At 41.7% G+C, this 20,525-nt stretch overlaps 1 protein-coding gene across 3 annotated transcripts in view; it reads right to left on the bottom strand.

The window, feature by feature from the left end:
- Positions 1-20,525, bottom strand: part of PSME3IP1 (proteasome activator subunit 3 interacting protein 1) — a 32,414-nt gene that overhangs the window by 7,155 nt on the left and 4,734 nt on the right. For all 3 annotated transcript variants that reach the window (XM_077751312.1, XM_077751311.1, XM_077751313.1), the window contains exons 2-6: positions 14,910-15,051; positions 14,278-14,376; positions 13,757-13,878; positions 8,399-8,532; positions 1,483-1,547 (exon numbers count right to left, since the gene is read on the bottom strand). In XM_077751312.1, the coding sequence (XP_077607438.1) occupies positions 1,483-1,547; positions 8,399-8,532; positions 13,757-13,878; positions 14,278-14,376; positions 14,910-15,036 (547 nt within the window). In that variant the 5' untranslated portion in view covers positions 15,037-15,051. The remainder of the gene's footprint in view (positions 1-1,482; positions 1,548-8,398; positions 8,533-13,756; positions 13,879-14,277; positions 14,377-14,909; positions 15,052-20,525) is intronic.

Here is a 20,525-nt window from a genome sequence, read left to right as displayed (position 1 = left end):
TTTGTGAATTCAAGCCCCTGCTCTGTCTCTCTCTCGTTCAAAAATAAGCATACTTTAAAAAAATAAAACTAAAAAACCAACTGTCAAAAAAAATTATGAGAAAATTGGGGAAAATGAATACTAATATGCTATCTGATATTAGAGATTACTGTGATGTCAAAAAACAAAGAGCCCTTATTTTCTAGTGATACATACAGAAGAATTATGGATGAAACAATATAATGTCTGATATTTGCCTCAAAACACTATAGTTGAGGACGTATAAATAAGATTTATATGTGATATAGGTGTTAAAAAATGTTGAAGCTACATGATAGGGTTTATTATTATCTCAATGTTTGAATATTGAGATGTTTTAAGGTATCTACCATAAGCATTAAAAAAAATTTTTAACGTTTATTTATTATTTAAAGACAGAGCATGAGCAGGGGAGGGGCAGAGAGGGGAAGACACAGAATCCAAAGTAGGCTCCAGGCTCTGAGCTGTCAGCACAGAGCCCAATGCAGGGATCAAACCCACAAACCTCAAGATCATGACCTGAGCCAAAGTCGGGCGCTTAACCGAACGAGCCACCTAGGCGCCCCTACATTAAACATTTTTTTTTTAATTTTAAAAGCATATATTTGTAACTGCTTATACAGACACCAAATAGCTCTGGATATACACATAAGAAACATATAATACGATTTCCCTCTGGGAAGCAGAAATGAAGATATATATGCAGAAAGAAGACTCTTCACTCAATGTCCTTCTTAAAAGTAAATTATAGAGCAAAATGTTATCAGCAACAGCTCACCATTACTGGTGCTCAGGAGATATACATTTTTAAATATCCATTAACTTTTGAGGGAGAAATCACTGTAAGCCCTATTTTAGAAGTGACCCACTGAGTTTAGCGCAGAGTCTCAATCCCACAGGGAGTGAGGGGTAAAACTAAAAACGCTCTTGGACTTCTTATCCCCCACCCAGCCCCTCAGGAACACTCACCTTCGCTTACAACTCTGTGCCACTTAACACAGTGCCAGATTCGATTGCACAGAAGTAACCACCAGAAAGTGTACTTCTGGAGACTGTATTAAGCTTCCAGGCTCAATCCAATCCAACCACCAGCAAAAGCCAGGCATTCTACCGCTCAATGGCAGCCAGCCAGGTGAAATCAAGAAACTTGACATTTGGGGGAGATGGAGAAAAGCCCTTCGAGAGCAGAAGTGATAGGACCTGGGCTTTGGTTTTGTAAGCACTTCTGGGAGAGCACAATGGTCATTTATCAGTTCCACTGGTTTCTAACATACTGCTTGGCAGGGAAACTGACATACACTCTTGGGTATTAATCTTGCCTGGTAGGAAACAGTTTGGTAAACTAAGTTCAGATAGGCTTGCTTAGAGACCCATGCATTCCTTCACAGAGGTGCTGCGGTCCAGCCCTGTACTATGGTTCATGTGCATTACGAGTAAACAGTGAAACGAAAGCTGCCACCCTACCTTGACTCTTGTCATCTGGGTCGGTGTCCGACTTCAGTCTTTTCACGCTGTTCCCGCTCTCTGAGCTGTAACCAAAAACATGGCAATCTGAGCTATGTCCAATCGTGGGGATGAAAACTTTGGGAATCAGGAGTTCCAATAACCATTTATATGGGTCTTAGGTAGCCCCAAAGAACTGGGATGATCTGAAATGAAAAGTCTTCATTTCAGGTTCTGAATCTCCTTCCAGTTACATTATTGTTATAAGGACAACGTAAACCCCTGGCTAGTTCAAGGGGTGAAGCATTAGACCTTCAGGCATCACCTAAACTTCAGATTCTTTGTTGTCCTTCTCATTCATCTTGTTAGAACCACAGACGGATTTTGAGAATATCTGGACACTTTCATACATGATGAAATTTTATTTAATTTCTTAAAGATTAAAGGAAATCTCTCCTTTAGTGACCTCTTAGAGAGTCTGAAAGTCACCCCAAAGACCTTCACTGAAAGACTGTCTAGAGAATGTGCTTCCTTTGCTGTGTAGCTTAGCGAAGGCACAACACCCCAAGCTCCACCGTTACTGCTAATACTTAGGGCAGTCAAAAAAAGAAAAAAAGAAATGATCCCAGAAAGAAGGCCTTAACCACAGAAGGAAGGGACAGTGAACAAAGAAACCGGCAAATACAATCTAATTTGTGGTGTTAAACATGACCATACTCAAACCCTGGAGAGTGGAAGCATGTAAGGAAGAGGTGATTATAGCTCAAAGGTCTACGGTCCATGTGTAATTTTGCAGGAAAGGAAGATAGCTATTTAATTTTAGGCTGTGCTAAGTACTCCTGCTAAGTTGCAAGGGTAGCCACCAAAAGAACAGAAACACTACATAAACCCAAACTAGTAGAAAGAAAACAAACAAAAGTTTTAAAAATCATAATTAATTTTTTAAAAATACAAGGAAAAAATATCTTTTATGTAAAAAGACAAAAAATAGTAAGACAGCAGAAACTGTATCAAAAATCCTAACAAATCCAAGCCTGCCTGTAAAAAGAGATTAACATAGTCAATTTAAAATCAGATATTTATGAGACCTGCCAAAAGGCTTAACAAAAGGAAACCAAAAACAAACAAGACCCAGAAAGATTGAAAGCAAAAGAACAGCAAGAGCAGCCAAGGCAAAACCCAAAGACGGCTGAGCTGCCTGGTATAATATTAGGAACATGGACTTTAAGACCAAAAACATGACAAGAGGTAAAGTAGGTCAGTTTGTAATGAAACAAAGTTTAATTCACTATGAACAAATGATAATTCTGAACCTGTATGCTTCTAATTAGAGAGCTTAAAATAAACATTCAACAGAACCCTGAAGAAAAATCAGGAAACCATCACTATAGTGGGAGATTTCAAAATACTTAGGTAAGGACAGAGCAAGCAGACAAAAATGTAAAGAAACAGAAGATATAAACAATTCAATTAACCAGCTTGTTTGGGGTTCCCGGCACACAACCCAGAAAATTACAGAGCCTGAAGCCTGTTCAGATTCTATCTCCCTCTCTCTCTGTCCCTCCTCCCACTCCTGCTTTGTCTCTCTCTCTCTCTCTCTCTCAAGATTAAATATTTTTATTTATTTGTGACCTTAAGAATAGGTCACAAAGCAAGTCTAAAGGAATTTCAAAAGAATCAGCACATATAAATCACATGCAATTAAGATAGATCTCAACAAAAGATAAATATTATATACCATAGATTTTAAGATACCACTGATTATAAGGTGTTAAAATGGGGGGGGGGAGAGCTTCATCTTAGACCTATGAAATATAGTTGAGTTACTTGAGTATGTTTGGAAACTTTAAAAAATGTTTCTAAATCAGGAGTCAAAGAAGAAATCAAAATGGGTATTTAAAAATACTTAGTTGGAAATATAAAATTGTATACAGTGAAAGCTGAGTAAGATTTAGACTTTTAGGTGCTTATAACTGAAAAGCTAAAAATTAATTAGCTAGGTATCTGACACTCATGTATAACAGAAATTATAAAAGAATAAACTTTAAAGAAGAATACCCCAGAGAAAGAAGATAGGAGAAATTAAGAAACCAGCCAAAATAAGAAAACACAATCATCAATATATGGGATGAAAAAGGGCACAATTACAGATACAGTAGCAATCAGAAAAATAAAAAATACTGGGGCACTTGAGTGGCTCAGTCCGTTGAGCATCTGACTCTTGATTTTGGCTCAGGTCATGACCTCACAGTTGTGAACTTGGGATTCTGCTTCTCCCTCTCCTTCTCCCTCTGCCTCCTCCCCTACTTGTGCGCTGTCTCAAAAAAAAAAATAGTAACAGCAACCTTGAAGTGGGCTCTGTGCTGACAGTGTGGAGCCTGCTTGGGATTCTCTCTCCCTCTCTCTCTGCCCCTCCCCTGCTCACGTGCTCTCTCTCAAAATAAACAAACATTTAAAAATATAAATTAAAAAAATTATTAGGGGCACCTGGATGGCTCAACTGGTTAAGCGTCAGACTTGGACTCAGGGCATGATCTCATGGTTGGAGAGTGTAAGCCCCATTATCAGGCTGTCTGGTCTCAGCATAGGACTGCTTTGGAGCCTCTGTCCCCTCCCTCCCCGCTCCCCATTTGCATGCACAGGCTGTCTCTCAAAAATAAAGGAAAACATTTAAAAAATACAAATAAATAAAACATTTAAGTTACTGAGAGTTATTAAAGAGTTACTGTTAAGGTTAATAAGAACTAAGTGGCTAGATGTAAATACTCCAAAACTGGTTGCATTTTTTACAAACTAGCAACAAAAAAGTTATAAAAAAAAAAAAAAAAAACCACCTGGGAATAATCTAACAAAAGATGTGCACAGCCTTTACCTTTTGAAAAATAACTTTAAGACTTTATTGAATGACATTAAAGGAAACAAACGTATATATATCATGTGTAGAAAAAGACTCTTATCCATAAAGATCTGTTTCCTCCATAAATTTATCAACCACTTAATAAGATTCCAAGAAATTTAAAGAACTTAATCTAAAATTTAAATCTAGGGGCACCTGGGTGGCTCAGTTAATCATCTGACTCTCTGGCTCAGGTCATGACCTCACGGGTTCCAGAGTGTGAGCCCCACATCAGGCTCTGAGCAGATAGTGTGGAACCCACTTGGGATTCTGTCTCCTTCTCTCTCTGCTCTTCCCCCACTTGTTCGCACTCTCTCTCAAAATAAATAAAAATAAACCTAAAAAATTAAGTCTAACTCTAAAATGTATATGGAAGACCACAGTGGCCAACAATAGACAAGACATCCCTGAGAAAAGTGTAAGGGGACTTGCCCCACCAGGTATCAAAATTACTTATACAACGACAATAATTACACTGTGGTACTGGCCCAACAGATTCAAGGGACAGAAGAAGAAAAAGAAAAAGCAAACACAAAAACGAAACTCCCAAACAAAGCCATAAATGTCTGGAAACTTGTTATAAGACAGAGGTAACACTGAAGAGCACTGGGGAAAGGCAGTAGTATGTACTAAATGTTGCTAGAAAATTAGCTTCTCATTTGAAGAAAAAAGTTAAAAAGGGATCCCTAGCTCATACCTTCAAAAAAATCGATTTCAGGGGCACCTGGGTGGCTCAGTCAGTTAAGCATCCAACTCTTGGTTTCGGCTCAAGTCATGAGCTCATGTTTGGTGGGTTCGAGCCCCTTATTGGGCTCTGTGCTGACGGTGTGGAGCCTGCTTGGGATTCTTTCTCTCTCTCTCTGCCCCTTCCTTGCTTGCATTCTCTCTCTCTAAAATACATAAACTTTTAAAAAAATTGACTATCTTCAAAAAGTACACACTTCCAGTTATAAAATAAGTCATGGGTTGCAACGTGTAGCATGGTGACTGTAGTTAGCAAAACTCTATTGTAATTTTAAAGTTGCTAAGAGTAGGTCTTAGAAGTTCTCATCACAAGAAAAATAAAATGGGTAAATAAGTATGGTGACGGATATTAGATTTATTGTGATAATTTCACAATACATATATTTATCAAATCATGCTACATACCTGAAATCAATTATGTCTGACTGCCTTAGAATTTAAAAACCAACCACCTTAAAATTAACGAAAGAAAAGCTGTAAGCTGTGGGGGGAAATGTCAGGACTGTATTTAAAAACAAACAAAACATGGGGCGCCTGGGTGGCTTAGTCAGTTAAGCGTCCGACTTTCGCTTAGGTCATGATCTCACGGTTTGTGGGTTCGAGCCCCGCGACGGGCTCTGTGCTGACTGCCGGCTCAGAGCCTGGAGCCTATTTCAGAGTCTGTATCTCCCTCTCTCTCTGACCCTCCCCTGCTCACGCTGTCTCTCTCTCTCTCTCCTAGAAATAAATAAAACATTTAAAAAAAAATCTTTAAAAAACAACCAAAACACACCTACAAATCATTAAGATAAATACAAATAACCCAGTAGAAAAATGGCAAAATATTTGAATAGGCCTACCATATAAGAGGACACATGAATGGCAAATGAACATATGAAATACGTCAACTATATCTGTTAATAGGAAATGCAAATGAAGACCGCAAGGGAACACATTTACAAAACCACATCACGGTACCGGTGCTGTCCAGGAGGGCAGCAGTTAGCCATCTGTGGCTCTTTAACATCTGAAATGTGACTAGGGTGACTAAGGAACTGGACTGAAAATTTTAGGGTTTTTAAAAAAAATTTTTAAATGCTAAGTGGCAAAGTTCCTTTATTTTTTTTAATGTTTTATTTATTTTATTTTATTTTATTTTGAGAGAGAGAGAGACAGCGTGAGCAGGGGAGGGGCAGAGAGAGCGGGAGACACAGAATCCGAAGCAGGCTCCAGGCTCTGAGCTAGCTGTCACCACAGAGCACAGGGCTCAAACCCATGAACCGTCAGATCATGACCGGAGCCGAAGCTGGACACTCAATTGACTGAGCCACCAGGCGCCCTGAAAATTTTAGTTTTAATTAGTTTAGATGTTGACAGTCACAGGTGGCCAAGGGCTACCGTACTGAACGGTGTAGCTCTGGAGAAACTTCTGCACATACGTAATAAGGCACGTCCCGGACCTATCAGCACCATTTGTCACAGTTCAAGCATTTGGTATCTCATAAAGCACCATTACACGACAGTGAAAAGAATTACAGCTATATATACATGAACACACACACAAAACTGTTTCAATCACAGAAACGATTTGAGTGAAAAACCAAATCTGCAGAAGATCATATACAGAACGAAATCATTTTTATGAAGTTCAAAAACAAGCTAAATACTGTTTATGAATACGTATACAGGTAGCCAAAACAAGAACAAACACAAACAACCCCCGCACTCCTCCCTCCCCACAAGCATGCAGGAACTACTAAAAGTAAAGAAAGGCAAAAATCTGATGAACCAGACTTGGGAATGTGGTGTGAGGGTGGCAAGGCAGGAAGAGCAGTGGCGAGGGAGCACACCGGCGGACTCAGCTCTGCTGACAGGGTCCTGGGCACACACCAGGCACCAGGCTTTCACAAGCATCAGAACCACCTGCAGAACTTTAACAACTGGACTCCCAGACCTCACTTCAAACGTAATGAACCAGAATTAATGAAAGGCCTAGAAGCCGCATTAACAAACTCCCAGGGGAGTCTAATAAACCCAGGGCTGGGTAGATTAGGAACTCCTGCCCCCAGGAGACTCATTTATCATCTTGCCACAAAACAACAATAAACAAGGATCTAATAAAAGGTGACCTAAGGACTAAGGAAGAGAGATGGTTATAACACCCATTCTGCTAGCAGCAAGACACTGCTTAGAGGTATCTAACTGCCCACCCAGAGAGCCCCTTCTTGGTGAAGCCCAGCAAAGCTGACCCGGGGCCAAATCCTGAAAGACACTGGGCAAGGCATGAAAGTTTATAATTCACGGCTTCAAAGGAATAATTCACGGCTCAGGTCAACTGGCCCTTTCCAGTTACTGCTCTCCTCCCCTCCACCGCTAAACCCTGAGGACAGTTTCAGACGTTAAGCCATGTCCCAGGAACATCCGCGGCAGATGGACGGGGCACCAAACCGCAAGAGTGCATCAATGCACTCCCTTGAAAACATGTGGCTGGTTGCCATTATGCCATATTGATTTTCCTAATAGACTGCACTTGAACTTAACGTTATTTCGCCCATGGTATGGTGGGTCAGACTGAAACGGCCAGATTTAATCACTTCGGTGCCATTTCAAGATTTAGAAAGGGAGGAGCAAACCGAAGACAGGACTTGTCACAACCTCCAGGCAGTGCTGCCGCCCCACATCAGCAGAACCCCAGCCAGGGCTGTAACTGTCCCAGCTTCCATGGCCTCACAGGCCACAGTGCCTTTGCGGCAGCTGCTCCCGCTGCCCGGGATTTCTCCTCTCCCTTGTCTGCCAAAGCCCTACTTGTTCTACGTAATCCACATCTCCCTCTACTGCCTTCCCTACCTCCCCAGACCTGAGCTCACATGCCCTCTCCAGTGAGTTGTGTTTCCTCCTCCTGGCTCTCATTACATCCTACCCAAATCTTTTCACGGGACGCGCTACCTCATTTGCCTAGAAACAGATGTTCAAATATTGAACTCCGCCTCTGTTACTCTGTAACCTTGGACAATGTTCTCTACCCATCAAACTTATACTTCATAGACTTGTGTAAAGGGTCAGATCATTGCTGGAAAGCATTTAACAAGATGCCTGGCATATGACAGGTACCCAATGAGGAGGAGCTATCATTCTATTGAATGAACAACCCGAGAGACAAGGGTCAAAGGCTACAGAAGACAACCAAATCTGGAGGGTCAGAGAGAGGTAAGGCTACCAAAGAAATGTCACCAAGACTTCTGCTGAGGTGCTCAGGCTACCATTACGGTGGCGCCTCCGAGTACAGTCACAGGGAGATTAGTGTGAGAGCTGGCTGACCTCTTATGTTTCACAGCTCCGGCCAACAGCTTTGCCTGGGAGAACTTGTTCTTGGTTTCTATGGATTTCACAGCCACTTTCTTCTCCACCTCCTTCTTATTTTCTGGAGAAATTCCAACTTTGTTGAGATTACTGTGCTGTAGGTTAAGGGTCAAACTAGGCAAAAAGAAGAGCAATGGCAGGACACGGGTAAATCCAGAGAAGACAGACACGCATAATCTACTAGCACTTCAGCTGTGCCGTGTAATGTTTAGCCCACTTATATTCAAATAATGCCTCTCCTCTTTATTCTGCCAGTCACATCCAGCTGATTTAAAGAGAAATGAAGGTGACCGCAGAGGGAGAAGGGAAATCAAGCCCAATATAATACCAAAAAGCAAACTCTTCCCCTGACCCTCCGTGAAAATCTGAGTTATGGTCAGTAAACCTCCCCAAAGATATGGCCAACATCATGCGTGCTGGGGAAAACAAAGATCTTAAGAAATATAAATGTGATGGGGCGCCTGGGTGGCTCAGTCGGTTGGGTGTCCGACTTCGGCTCAGGTCACGATCTCACGGTTCGAGCCCCACGTTGGGCTCTGTGCTCTCAGCTAGCTCAGAGCCTGGAGCCTGTCTTCGGATTCTGTGTCTCCCTCTCTCTCTGCCCCTCTCCTACTCGCTTGCTCTCAAAATAAAGACATTAAAATATATATATATATATAAATATGACAGAAAAAAATGTGTCTCCCCACCAATTTTTAAATATTTGCTTTCTTCCCCCAAGGGTAAAATCAAATCTTGCAGAATTTCCTGTGATCAATGGCATTCAATCGTGGACATCATAGAGACCAACTCCTACTCTGCTGGTGCAAGACAGCATCAGGATCACCTTAAGCCTCATTAAAAAAACAAGCGTCCTGGGGTGCCTGGGTGTCTCAGTCAGTTAAGCGTCCGACTTTGGCTCAGGTCACAATCTCGCAGTTCATGGGTTTGAGCCCCACATCGGGCTCTGTGCTCTCAGCTAGCCCAGAGCCTGAGGCCTGCTTCAGATTCTGTGTCTCCCTCTTTCTCTGACCTTCCCCTGCTCATGCGGTCTCTCTCTCTCTCTCAGAAATAACTAAGACATTTTTAAAAAATTAAAAGAAACAAAAAACAACAAGCCTCCCACCCCTGTCCCAAACTTGCTGAGTAAGGGCCTCCAGAGGCCCAAGAAACTGTTTTAAATACTCTCATCAAGGTGATTTTAATGAAAAACCCCAGTGCGCATACAACACAAGAACCAAAACGTTTTTAAGAGCACAACCAATTCACTTGTAACATCACTTCTTGCAGGCTTGACGTCAATCTCTGGCTGTCAAGGTTTGGCACTTTCTTTTGTTCTCTCCGCCAGCCTCTCCCCCTCCTTCCCTTTCATACTCTCACAACCCATTAGGCAATAGATTTGTGTCAGACATGGTGCAATTCTTTATTTAAGAGGCAGCGGTGCCCTACCTGAACAATACTGACATCTAGTGACCAAAAAAATCTAAGCAGCTCCTGCTCAAAGCAGGAGGCAGAGGGGCATGTATATGGTCTGTAAATCCTGGAGAAAACTGGGTACCAGAAATAAGTAAATTCTAATTCTGATCACTCTTCAGGCACTCACCCTGTTCTTACAAGCACCAGTTACCTTAAATATTTGCGGTATTCAATGGAGATTACAGAAAATACTCTAGTACTCTGAGTTTCATCAATTTAAATGTTTCAAAGTCAATATGGAAACTGATTGTATGTTAATATTATGTGTTTGGCCTTTTAGAATAAAAAAGAATCAGATTTCATCTTTCTAGTACCAAATGCCAAAAACCACCAGCATGATTTTTACCTAGAACTTCATCATTAAGGGATAAACTTTTTGTTTGGTATGAACTGCTTGAACCCATGAGCTGAAGTTGACTGAGTCACCTAGGCACCAAGGGATAAACTCTTAATATTGAAAAATAAAACAAAAATGGAAAAACTTAACAACAAAACACACATATTTATAATACTAGGACACAGACAAAAACCAACACTTCACTTTTTACTCTTTTAAAGTGAAAAAAAAGCTGGGGCGGCAGGGTGGCTCGGTCAGTTGGGTGTCCAACTCTTGATTTCAACTCAGGTCATGATCTCATGATCATGGGATTGAGCCCCACATGGGCCTCCAAGCTGAGCGTGGAGCCTGCTTGGGATTCTCTCTCCCCTTATGCCCCTCGGCCTAGCTTATGCTCTACAATAAAAAAACTTTTTTTAAATAAGTGAAAAAAGACCCTCCAACCTTTTCTTTTTTGGGGGGAGTGGGGTAGAGAATAATATTACTTTTGATCCACAGCCCACACATAAGCCATTTTTCCCCTTAAGTTCCTCTCTCTCTAAAATGCTCTAAATACACAAGCACACCTCAAAACTCAAGGAATTCATTAGACGAGGCATTTTTTTTAAATTACATGCTTTTTAAACATATATAATATTGCTAAGTGCTGGTTTAATCTGAAGAAAACAAGAGTTCTATTGTTTATGTGGCACAAACCACAGTTTATGTCTTTACAAGGATCACATTATAAAATGTCTCCTAGTGTAACAATCAAGCAAAGTCAAGAACCTGCCCCTGACTTAGAGCTTCAATAAACAAAAGTCTAATCCTTCAGTTCCTATCTCAACATGTCTCTGGCTGCACGCATGCTAGGGATTAGTGCACTCTATACATCAGTGGGTTGGAAGGCTTGCTTTTCTTAGTTTACCTAGACAGTTGGAACTTACCAAGTTTCCAACAGAAGCCAATACCTCTGGGCCTCTCCAATGTTGTCCTGTATTGTTAGCAGGGCAGGAAAGTTTCTTTTCACCTTTCTGCTGCCCTGTTCATTCTTCCCTTTGAACTGCAAACTGGAGGGCTTTGCGCACTCCTGCCAAACCAACATCCCTCTCCAGAATGCTGCTTTGGGAAACGCTCTTTTTTGCTAGCCTGCCAAATTAAGCACATAAAACAAGACATAATTCTAATGATCACTGTAATTAATGTATTTCCTTAGAGGAAAAAGTCTGGTGCCTGACACAATCCAAGACGTACTCCATCTGCCCGCCTCTACAAACCTCAACGCACAGTATTCTTCTGTGGCCGCCAAGCAAGGCAGGGAGGAGGGGAGCTCCCAGAAGAGTCAGCTTCAATCTTGCAGCTGGGATTGAGGTGTGACTTTCCATCACCTCTGATCTTAAACGTCACACCAGAATGCCACTAGGAAACCTGGGACTGGAAGCCAGGGCTTTCACCACCAGTTCAGAGCGGGTTTCGTGGCACCAAGCTGCTACTGGATCTCAACTGTTGTCAGTCACCTTGATTTAAACCAAATCCCTGGGAATCAGTCCACATTTGTTCCTACATAGCTCTTTAACGGAATCTACTGCACGTTCCCTGCAAAAACTACCAAGTAGTGGGGCACCTGGGTGGCTCAGATGGTGAAGTGTCGACTTCAGCTCAGGTCATGATCTGACGGTTTGTGAGTTCGAGCCCCGCGTCGGGCTCTGTGCTGACAGCTCAGAGCCTGGAGCCTGCTTCAGGTTCTGTGTCTCCCCCTCTCTCTGCCCTTCCCATGCTCATGCTCTGCCTCTTTCTGTCTCTCAATAATAAATGTTTAAAAAAATTAAATTAAAAACTACCAACTAGCACACACATGCAGTCGTATCACTAACTTTAGAGGTAAAGCCTGCTCAATCATACCAGAGTGGTTTTTCAACATATAAGCTTGAAATATTCAAATGAGCCTTCTCACAGGAAGAAAGCCAAGCTGGCTTTATTAACCTCTCCTGGGAGTCATTCATTCATTTGTTCACACACACACAGAGAACCTACATGCCAGGCACTAGGGAAATCAGTGGTGACCAAATCTTTATTCTTACGAATCTTCTTTTATATTCCAGCAGTAAAAGAGGCATACAGGGGCGCCTGGGTGGCTCAGTCAGTTGAGCATTTGACTTCGACTCAGGTCATGATTTCACACTTCGTGGGTTCGAGCCCCGCATCTGGCTCTGTGTTGAATGTTTGCTCAGAGCCTGGAGCCTGTTTCAGATTCTGTGTCTCCTTATCTATCTGCCCTTCCTCTGCTCATTCTCTGTCTCTCAAAAATAAATAAATGTAAAAAAAATTTTTTTAAAAAAGAGTATACAAACTTGGAAGCAAATTAAGATTTTCAGGTAGAGAAAATTACTGTTAAAAAAATGACGTCATACACACAGATGTGCCTTGGTGAAATGTGAGACAGGGTGCTGAGGGAAGAAGGCCTCTATGAGGAAGGGAGAGGAGAGCGGAGACCCAAGTGCCATGAAATGCCAGCCTTGGAAAATCTGAAGGCAGAGAACAACAACAAACACAAAGGCCTTGAAATGGAATCACAAAGCTCAGGCCGAGAGGAACACAAGGAAGGTCAGTAGGCTGCAGTGTAGTGAACACGAGAAGAGTGAGTTCAAGACACAACAGAAGATGGGCTGGCCTAAATCATGCAGGGCCTGGTAAGAACACAGACTAAGTCTAAAGGCCACAGTGTTTCAAATAGGAAAGTGACAAGATTCTGTGTAGGTTTTCAAATGTTCCTTTTGACTGCAGTGAGAATGGACTGTTGTGGACAAGAAGCAGAGACTGACTTGGTCACGGTGGTTCTGAGAGGCACAGAGAGCTGAAGTGCACAGAGGCAGAGTACATTCTGGAAACAGTTATTGGCCCAGGCACATGGGGGCACGGAAGTGCCGTCACTGAGATCTGAAAGAGCAGAAAAAGAAGAGACTTGGGGGCGAGGGCAGTGTGAGGAGTGGAGGGTAGGGGTGGTGAGGCACAGAACTGAGAATTCGGACTCCACCAAGTAACATGTGGGATGCCTATTCGGACAAGCAAGTGGATGACAAAAAGGCAACACTGAGCCAAAGCAAAGTCATCTTTGTTGTTTTCTCGGTTTTCCCCTCTGTGGAAACAGAACACCCCCAGGGAAGATTTTAAGGACACAGGAGAGTTGCTACACATTTCCTTTCAAAACTCAGAAGCCAATTTCTCCACTGGATGAGTTTACTGCATCGCCCATCTGTTTCAGAGTCTAATCCCACAAGGCAAAAATACCCTGGTACTATTAGGATTTAGGCCTTTAGTTAATCCTAAGGGATCTGGACTTTTGATTGCAACAGACTCTTGCATGCGACCTAACTCCACAAATCAGTGCCAGTCATTCAGTCACAGGAATGTCAGTGTTGAAAGAGAACTCAGAGGTCACGAGGTAGAAAACCTTATTCTCATTCTATTTGTGAAGAAACTCAAATCCGCAGGCGCTGATGAGGACACGGGTGCTGTACATATTTCTCCCAAAGTATAAAGGATATTCTGTATTCCTTCAGTTCTTTCAGTTCTTCTTCTCTTCGTTGCTTTTCTAGGAGCTCCTGCTGCCGGGAAACCTCATCGAGGAAGTTAGTCTCATCTTCGTCTAAGCCTCTTACCATGTTTTCTGCGGAAATAATTGAACAAGGAACACTTAGCAGGCTAAAGGGAAAGGAGAGTCAAATAAGATTTTTCCTCCTCTTTATTTTTAATAAGCAGCAGATCCTTTAGAGGATTAGAAGAAAGAATTTGTAAACACCTTGGCTTCTGGAGAGGGAACACGGCAGAAAATCAAGGTATTTCTTCTACTACTAGACATTAGCACAGAATTAAGATGGGTATCAAGCTCGAAACAAAAATGTTCAATGTGGTCTGGAAGGCAGCAAGTTACCTCTTTTCCACCAAATGAACATCCAGAGACTAGATAATCAAGCCAGTTCCGTGGCTAGTTAGGAAAAGTGCTGCATGAGGCCAAAGGGCATCAAGCAGGCCCTGTGGAGTGTGCGGGACTGCTGGTGAAGCTTACTGAATTTGAACTGCTCCTCATACTCCTGCTGCTTCCTGTCTTTCTGCTCTTGTAGCCTTTCATATAGAGACCGAGGGTCATAAACCTCCTCTGGACATTCTGAAAGAAGGGGGAGGGAAGAAAAGGGAAGGGGAGAAAAAGCACATACTTTAGAATTTTTCACATTATTTTGGAATCGCAAAGGATTTTAAAGATAAAGTCAAGTCTCTGCATGATCTGAGGGCAAGGATAACACAAAAATAGTACAAAGTCCACAGTTTCCCTCTGGACCTCAGAGAGGGGCCGACAGGTCTCAAAGGCACCCAGCAATGTCAGGAGGACCCCCGGCCTGAGACAGTTAACTGGGTGAGGGGCCAGCCCAACCCCTACTCAGCAGTAGCATTCTCAGTCCTTCAGATCCTGCATCCACCTGCAAAGATGGAACAGACTCGCAGAATCTTCTGGAAGGCAGGATGGTGGCACAGACAGTGCGTACTGCGCTTCTGCTCCCGCCACGGAGGCCTTGCATTGGCCCCTGGCCCCCTGAGCCTTACTCCCCCTACTCTAAAGGGAGGACGGTAGCGCCTACTCTGCAGGGCTGCCGTGAAGATCAGAGACCATTACACTGAATGCCAAACTACAAGCCCATATACCTTCTGGATCTTCAGGTTTTCGAACTTTCTCCCATTCTTCTTGCCTTCTTTTGCGTCGTTCATCTAGTTCTGCCTCGGACACAAACCTCTTTTTGATAACAAGATTACCATCATCCCCTCCATCCATAATGGAACAGCTGGTCTACAAAAAACATACGAAACATTTCAAGTGAGAACTGCAATTAAAATTCTAAGGTGAAACAAGATTTAGCTGTCTCACCACCTAGCAACAGACTACCTCAAAATTCCCTTCAACTCTGAAGAGCTCTTCAAGTAGGTTACTTTATAGATGACTGATGAAAGCACGATTACATTTTTCCTCCTGTATCAGGCAGTTTTATTAACATTTATGTTATCTACAAAGTCGGCGAGAGGACCTGGCATAATTCTCATTACATGCTGCAATTACATGTAAGTCTTACGCTGCAGATATTTCTTGGTCCCTCTAAACGAATTGGCTTCCTGGGCACCCTGATTTTTTCCCAGTTCTCAATCTCTTTCACTTCAGTGACATCTGACATTGTTCCTCCTTGTAATACCTGTTTCAGGAACATTCCACTACCTCCATTTGCGTGTTACTGTTTCCAAGTAGATTCATAATGGAGAAACTCAGGTATGCAAGGAGTCCTGGAAACAAAGTCTAGTCTGTACAACAGGGAAGGGATGTGCCTAGAGGCACACAAACCCCAAACAGAGAAAGCGAGATTTAAACCCAGATCTCCTAACTACAGGTTCAATGTACTGTGCACTACACTAAGCACAGTCCTCCATCTCTTCCCTGACCTTCCTTCCTGTAAGATATGGATCTATGCCACTAAGAGTCCATATTCAATCCTTCTCTTTTCTCACTCCCACAACGACCCCACCCACTTTATGTGTGTCTTGATGTACAAGATTCCCAAATCTATAAACTTCTACCTGAACCTCTCTTCAGAAGGAAGGAAGGAGGAAATAAAGATAGAGGAGTATTTGTTACTCCTTTTAAGCCTTTCTGCTTTTCTTTGCTAGTTTCTTTCTTCTTTTTCTTAAGAGCTGTGGAATTAACTCTCTACTCAGACATGTTCTATTATTCACACAATTACACCCTAACAAGGAAGCAGATATTCTGCACTACTAGGACTTCAACTCAATGTCCATTCCAAGATGATCCCTAATAACAAACATAAGTCTCTACTGAGAGCAGAAAAAGTAGCTGCCACTTATTGAGCTCTTACCATGGACTAAATACATTTTTATGTATTTTATCTCATGTATGCTTCCATTCAACCAATGAGAAATACTCTCTTTACAGATGAAGAAATGAAGCCCAGAGATGTTAGGTCACTCATCTAAGGTGATAAAAGTGATAGAAGATGGTGAACGGTAGAGCTAAGAATAAAATCCAGGTTTGACATAGAAAATTCACACTCTTAGCCACTTCACCATCCCCTTCCCCAGAAACCTGGGATCCTGGTTAAAAAGAAGGACATCTCAATTTCAGCTTTCTTTCTATACCGAATTCCAGGCTGAAATTGTTCATGTAAACATTTTAATGACTATGAAAATGGAAGGTAAGAAAACAAATCCAAACATTCGGAACAAGAGAACAGTTCCAGCCTAAATCCTACTGTGGCTGAAGTTTAGTTCAATGTAACAATCATGAGAGAGAATTCTGAAATTTACTAGAAAGAAAACCAAATCAACTGGCAGAAGCTATTGTTCCCACCTAAAACCCACACCTGCACACTTGTAATTTAGCCTCAATGTCTCCAGCCAAAGGACTGTTACAGAAACAGAATTATTGTCTCTGTTGACCATGCCAAAAATTCCTCAAATTTTGCAGAATAACATCTTATGAAAAGAGAGCCAACATATTCTTAAATGTCTTAAATTAGGACTCTAATGAATGGGCGAGATACACTGGACCCTCAGTGTCCCCCTTTCCTATCCTATTAGATGGCTGCCACTCTCCTCCCTTGCCCTAAACTGGCCTCCTGGTTTCTTCCCCTCACCCTTATTTCCTGGTAAATAATTCAGAGTGGGCTGGGTCCTGATGTCACACCTAATAAGATTCTCCATCCAACATACGAATCCATCATACACACCCAGGAGATTTTCATCCAACCCATATTCTAACACCTCAACAGGGACCAATGCACTCACTCCCTCTCTGAGTAGATCTGACTAGGATGATCGTTCTTCCTTCAGTTCTTTCCAAACTGAAACCTGTCTCCCTATAAATTCCACACTCAGGTTTAACCCACTGGGACTGCAGAAAAGGAGCCAAATCCTTTTTTCAATATGACAATGCTTCAACTGTTTGAAGACAACTCCCATGGTCCTCCTAATCTGTCATTTTTCTGGACCAAACATCCCTAGTTCTTTTCATCTCATGAAATGGAGAAAAATACTAGTGTCTCAAAGCAGTACACTTATCAGATTGCATAGGATTTCAACCTGGGAAATATACTTTAGAATGTGGCAATGCCCTGGCATTCCTATTGTATGCATCTCTCCACTCTCATGGTACCTTTTAAAAACTGAAAGAGGGGCACCTGGGTGGCTCAGTCGGGTAAGCATCCGACTTCGGCTCAGGTCATGATCTCGTGGTGCACGGCTTCGAGCCCCACATTGGGCTCTGTGCTGACAGCTCAGAGTCTGGAGCCTGTTTCGGATTCTGTGTCTCCTTCTCTCTCTGTCCCTCCCCCACTCGTGCTCTGTTTCTCTCTGTCTCAATAATAAATTTTTAAAAACATAAAAAAATTTTTAAAAATTAAAAAAGGAAAGAAAATACATTAATTTTCCTTAATATATGTTTATTTGTACAATAAACATATATTAATACTAAAAGAAGTGTTCCAACAGGCAAAAAAAGACCAAAAACAAACCCTAGAATCGCAAATGGCTCCAGCTAATTGAGAATTCAGTCTCTAAGATTTATTCTTATAACTCAAAATTAAGAAAGTAAAATCATTAATTTTCACAGCCTACTGAAGTTTTGGATAAGAACCTACCTTCACTTAAACTTTAACCAAGATCCCTGAAACTCAAGGGACAAAGCCTTCAAGATACACGTGTTAAAGGATCTGAATTTGAAATAGGAACTAAAGAATCTTCCAACACTTACCACTTTGGGGAAAAGGCAAACTTATGGGATTCCAAGAAATTCTTATTCTCTTTCTCATCAATCTTTTCCTCTTAAGTGTTAGAATTCAATTTCTACCCCAACGGCTGAGTCTGTGCCTTTCACCATCTTTCACGCCACAAGGACAAAACCAGGAATCAGAGATGGGTTACCAAAAATGAAAAATAAAACAGCACATTGAAAAGGGAAGATTTTGTGGAAACTAATTTGACAATAAACTATTAAAAAAAAAAAAAAAAAAACCCCCAAAAAAAAAAAAAAAAAAAAAAGGGAAGATTTAAAGACAACAGCTTCAGAATTTGACAGGGAAACTACCGCTCTCAATGGGATAGTTTCCTGAAAACAGTCAAAACTAACACTTATAAAAGCCTGCTCTTTAAAGCTAATGTTATAACCCTGATATTCCTTTGTCTCAAAATAAATTTTAAAAAGCTAGATGGCCTCACCTAATTACAATGCATTTCTGTGAGCTTAAAAGGGATACAACTAAAACACAGACTGCTATTTCCTCTCTTTCTAGCCGTTCTGTATCTTCTGCAGGTCCTCCTTCCCTGGCACTTCAACCATCATTCCCTCCTTGCCTTCAACCCTGCCAATGGCCCTCCTGGCTATATGGACATCTTTCTATGTTAGGAGAGGCCAAAGACAGGGACAGAAAATGTTCGTGAACAAGTGGCCATACTCCTGAGTATTTGGATAATGGTCAGGATATTCCTTTTCTGGAAATACTCAGATTTTTTTCAGGATACAAAATGTCACTGTCAATACGTACTGCCAAGAAGCAAGCTTAACTTCACACATGTTTCAGTACAACTTAATCTAAGTCCCTGGCTAGAAAACAAGTACCTTCCCTACCAGTCTCCTTACATGCAGCACAGGTAATGATAAAGACTTTACATTCTGTCTGAAATTGAGGGACCTCAGTTACAAGCTGTATGCCCTGGGCAAACCTCAGAGTCTTGGTTTTCTCATCCACAGGTTGCACTCACCAATGGGGATTAAAATAGTCCCGCACAACAGTTTCTGTGAGGATAAACAAGGTAATTCAGGCAAAGCACTTAGCATGGTGTTTGACACATGCCCAAAAAAATGCTTTGAAACGTCTGCCATTACTACAAAGTACTATGCTAAGCTCTGGACTGGTTATAGGAGAGAAATACTGTCTGTACTCCGGGGGGAGGGGGGCGAGGAGGAGAAATAAATCACGTACACGAAGGGATTACATCAGAGAAATTAGGAAAAACTTCTATGTATATATAATTTGGTAATTCTGCATTGTCCCTTTAGTGGGGTTCTCTATATTACTGTTTTATTCGATTAATTTAAATAAACTCGACATTGTGCTGAACGGGGGAACTCTGCGTCCAGCGCTGTGTCAGATTCTATGAGGAGCATAGAAGAAATAAAGTTAGTATCCTTGAATTAGTTAATAACAGATAATAGTGTATATATATAATGAATTACTAAAACGAATAGTACAGGTAAGGGGCAACAATGAAGGGCATAAATATCGATCAGTCTAGTTTCCCAGGCTAAAAACCTGGACATGAACCTTCTCCCTCACTGTCTTACATCTCACCAGTGGCTGAATTCTGGTGTTTCTACCGCATAATGACCTCTTTTTAATCCATCTGCTCCTTGTTTTTTTTAAAGAGAAGAGTCTTTTCTTTCTTTTTTAATTTATTTATTTTGAGAGAGAAAGAGAGAGAGCTGGGGATGGGTGGAGGGAGGGAGAGAGAATGAATCCCAAACAGGCACCGCACCCCCAGCATAGAGCAGGACGCTGGGCTTGAACCCATAAACTATAAGACCATGACCTGAGCCACAATCAAGAGTCAGACTGAGCCACCCAGACCTCCTGAGTCCTTTCCTTTCTAATGTCTTCTTTTCGGGGCCTCATCCCGCCCAGGGCTACTGCAGTAGCCTTCCACTGGTCTCCCTGTTCCTGCGGTCACCCCCACTCCCCCACTCGACCTCTAACTCCAACTCTACCGCAGAACTTACCCATTATGTTTTACCATTTGTGACCATTCAGTGGCTCTTTGTATTTGCACTGCTTCTAAGCACGGTGGCTGGCATATATTGGGCAGATAATAATACTTATTGAATAAACCAACCATGAAGAGGACTTCAAGAATTTAAGCAGGGAAGAGGGATCTCACATGAATATTCTGAGGTAATGTTCCTACGTTAAGTTATAGAAAATAGCAGATGTTATGTAAGTATTTGCTCAAGCTCCCAGGTCCCATAGGGAATTGTATTCAAATACCACAAAATTTGTGCACCTGGAAACACATGACCAAAAATTAAGTCGCTTTTCTATATAATTGAGGTTTTCTTCAAGAATAACTCACTACTTTCCTTTAATTTCAACTGACAGAAAAATGTTGTTATACTGAAGACTAAGTATTTCCCACACAAAGCATTTTTCTTTGAAGAGTTCAATTTTCATTGGTTGTTTATTCGGCACCAGGGAGGTGATGAGTACCTGG

Source organism: Crocuta crocuta, unplaced genomic scaffold (genome assembly GCF_008692635.1).
Source record: "Crocuta crocuta isolate KB4526 unplaced genomic scaffold, BGI_CrCroc_1.0 scaffold124, whole genome shotgun sequence".
Classification (NCBI taxonomy): Eukaryota; Metazoa; Chordata; class Mammalia; order Carnivora; family Hyaenidae; genus Crocuta; species Crocuta crocuta.
This window is presented reverse-complemented; position numbering and strand designations above follow the sequence as displayed.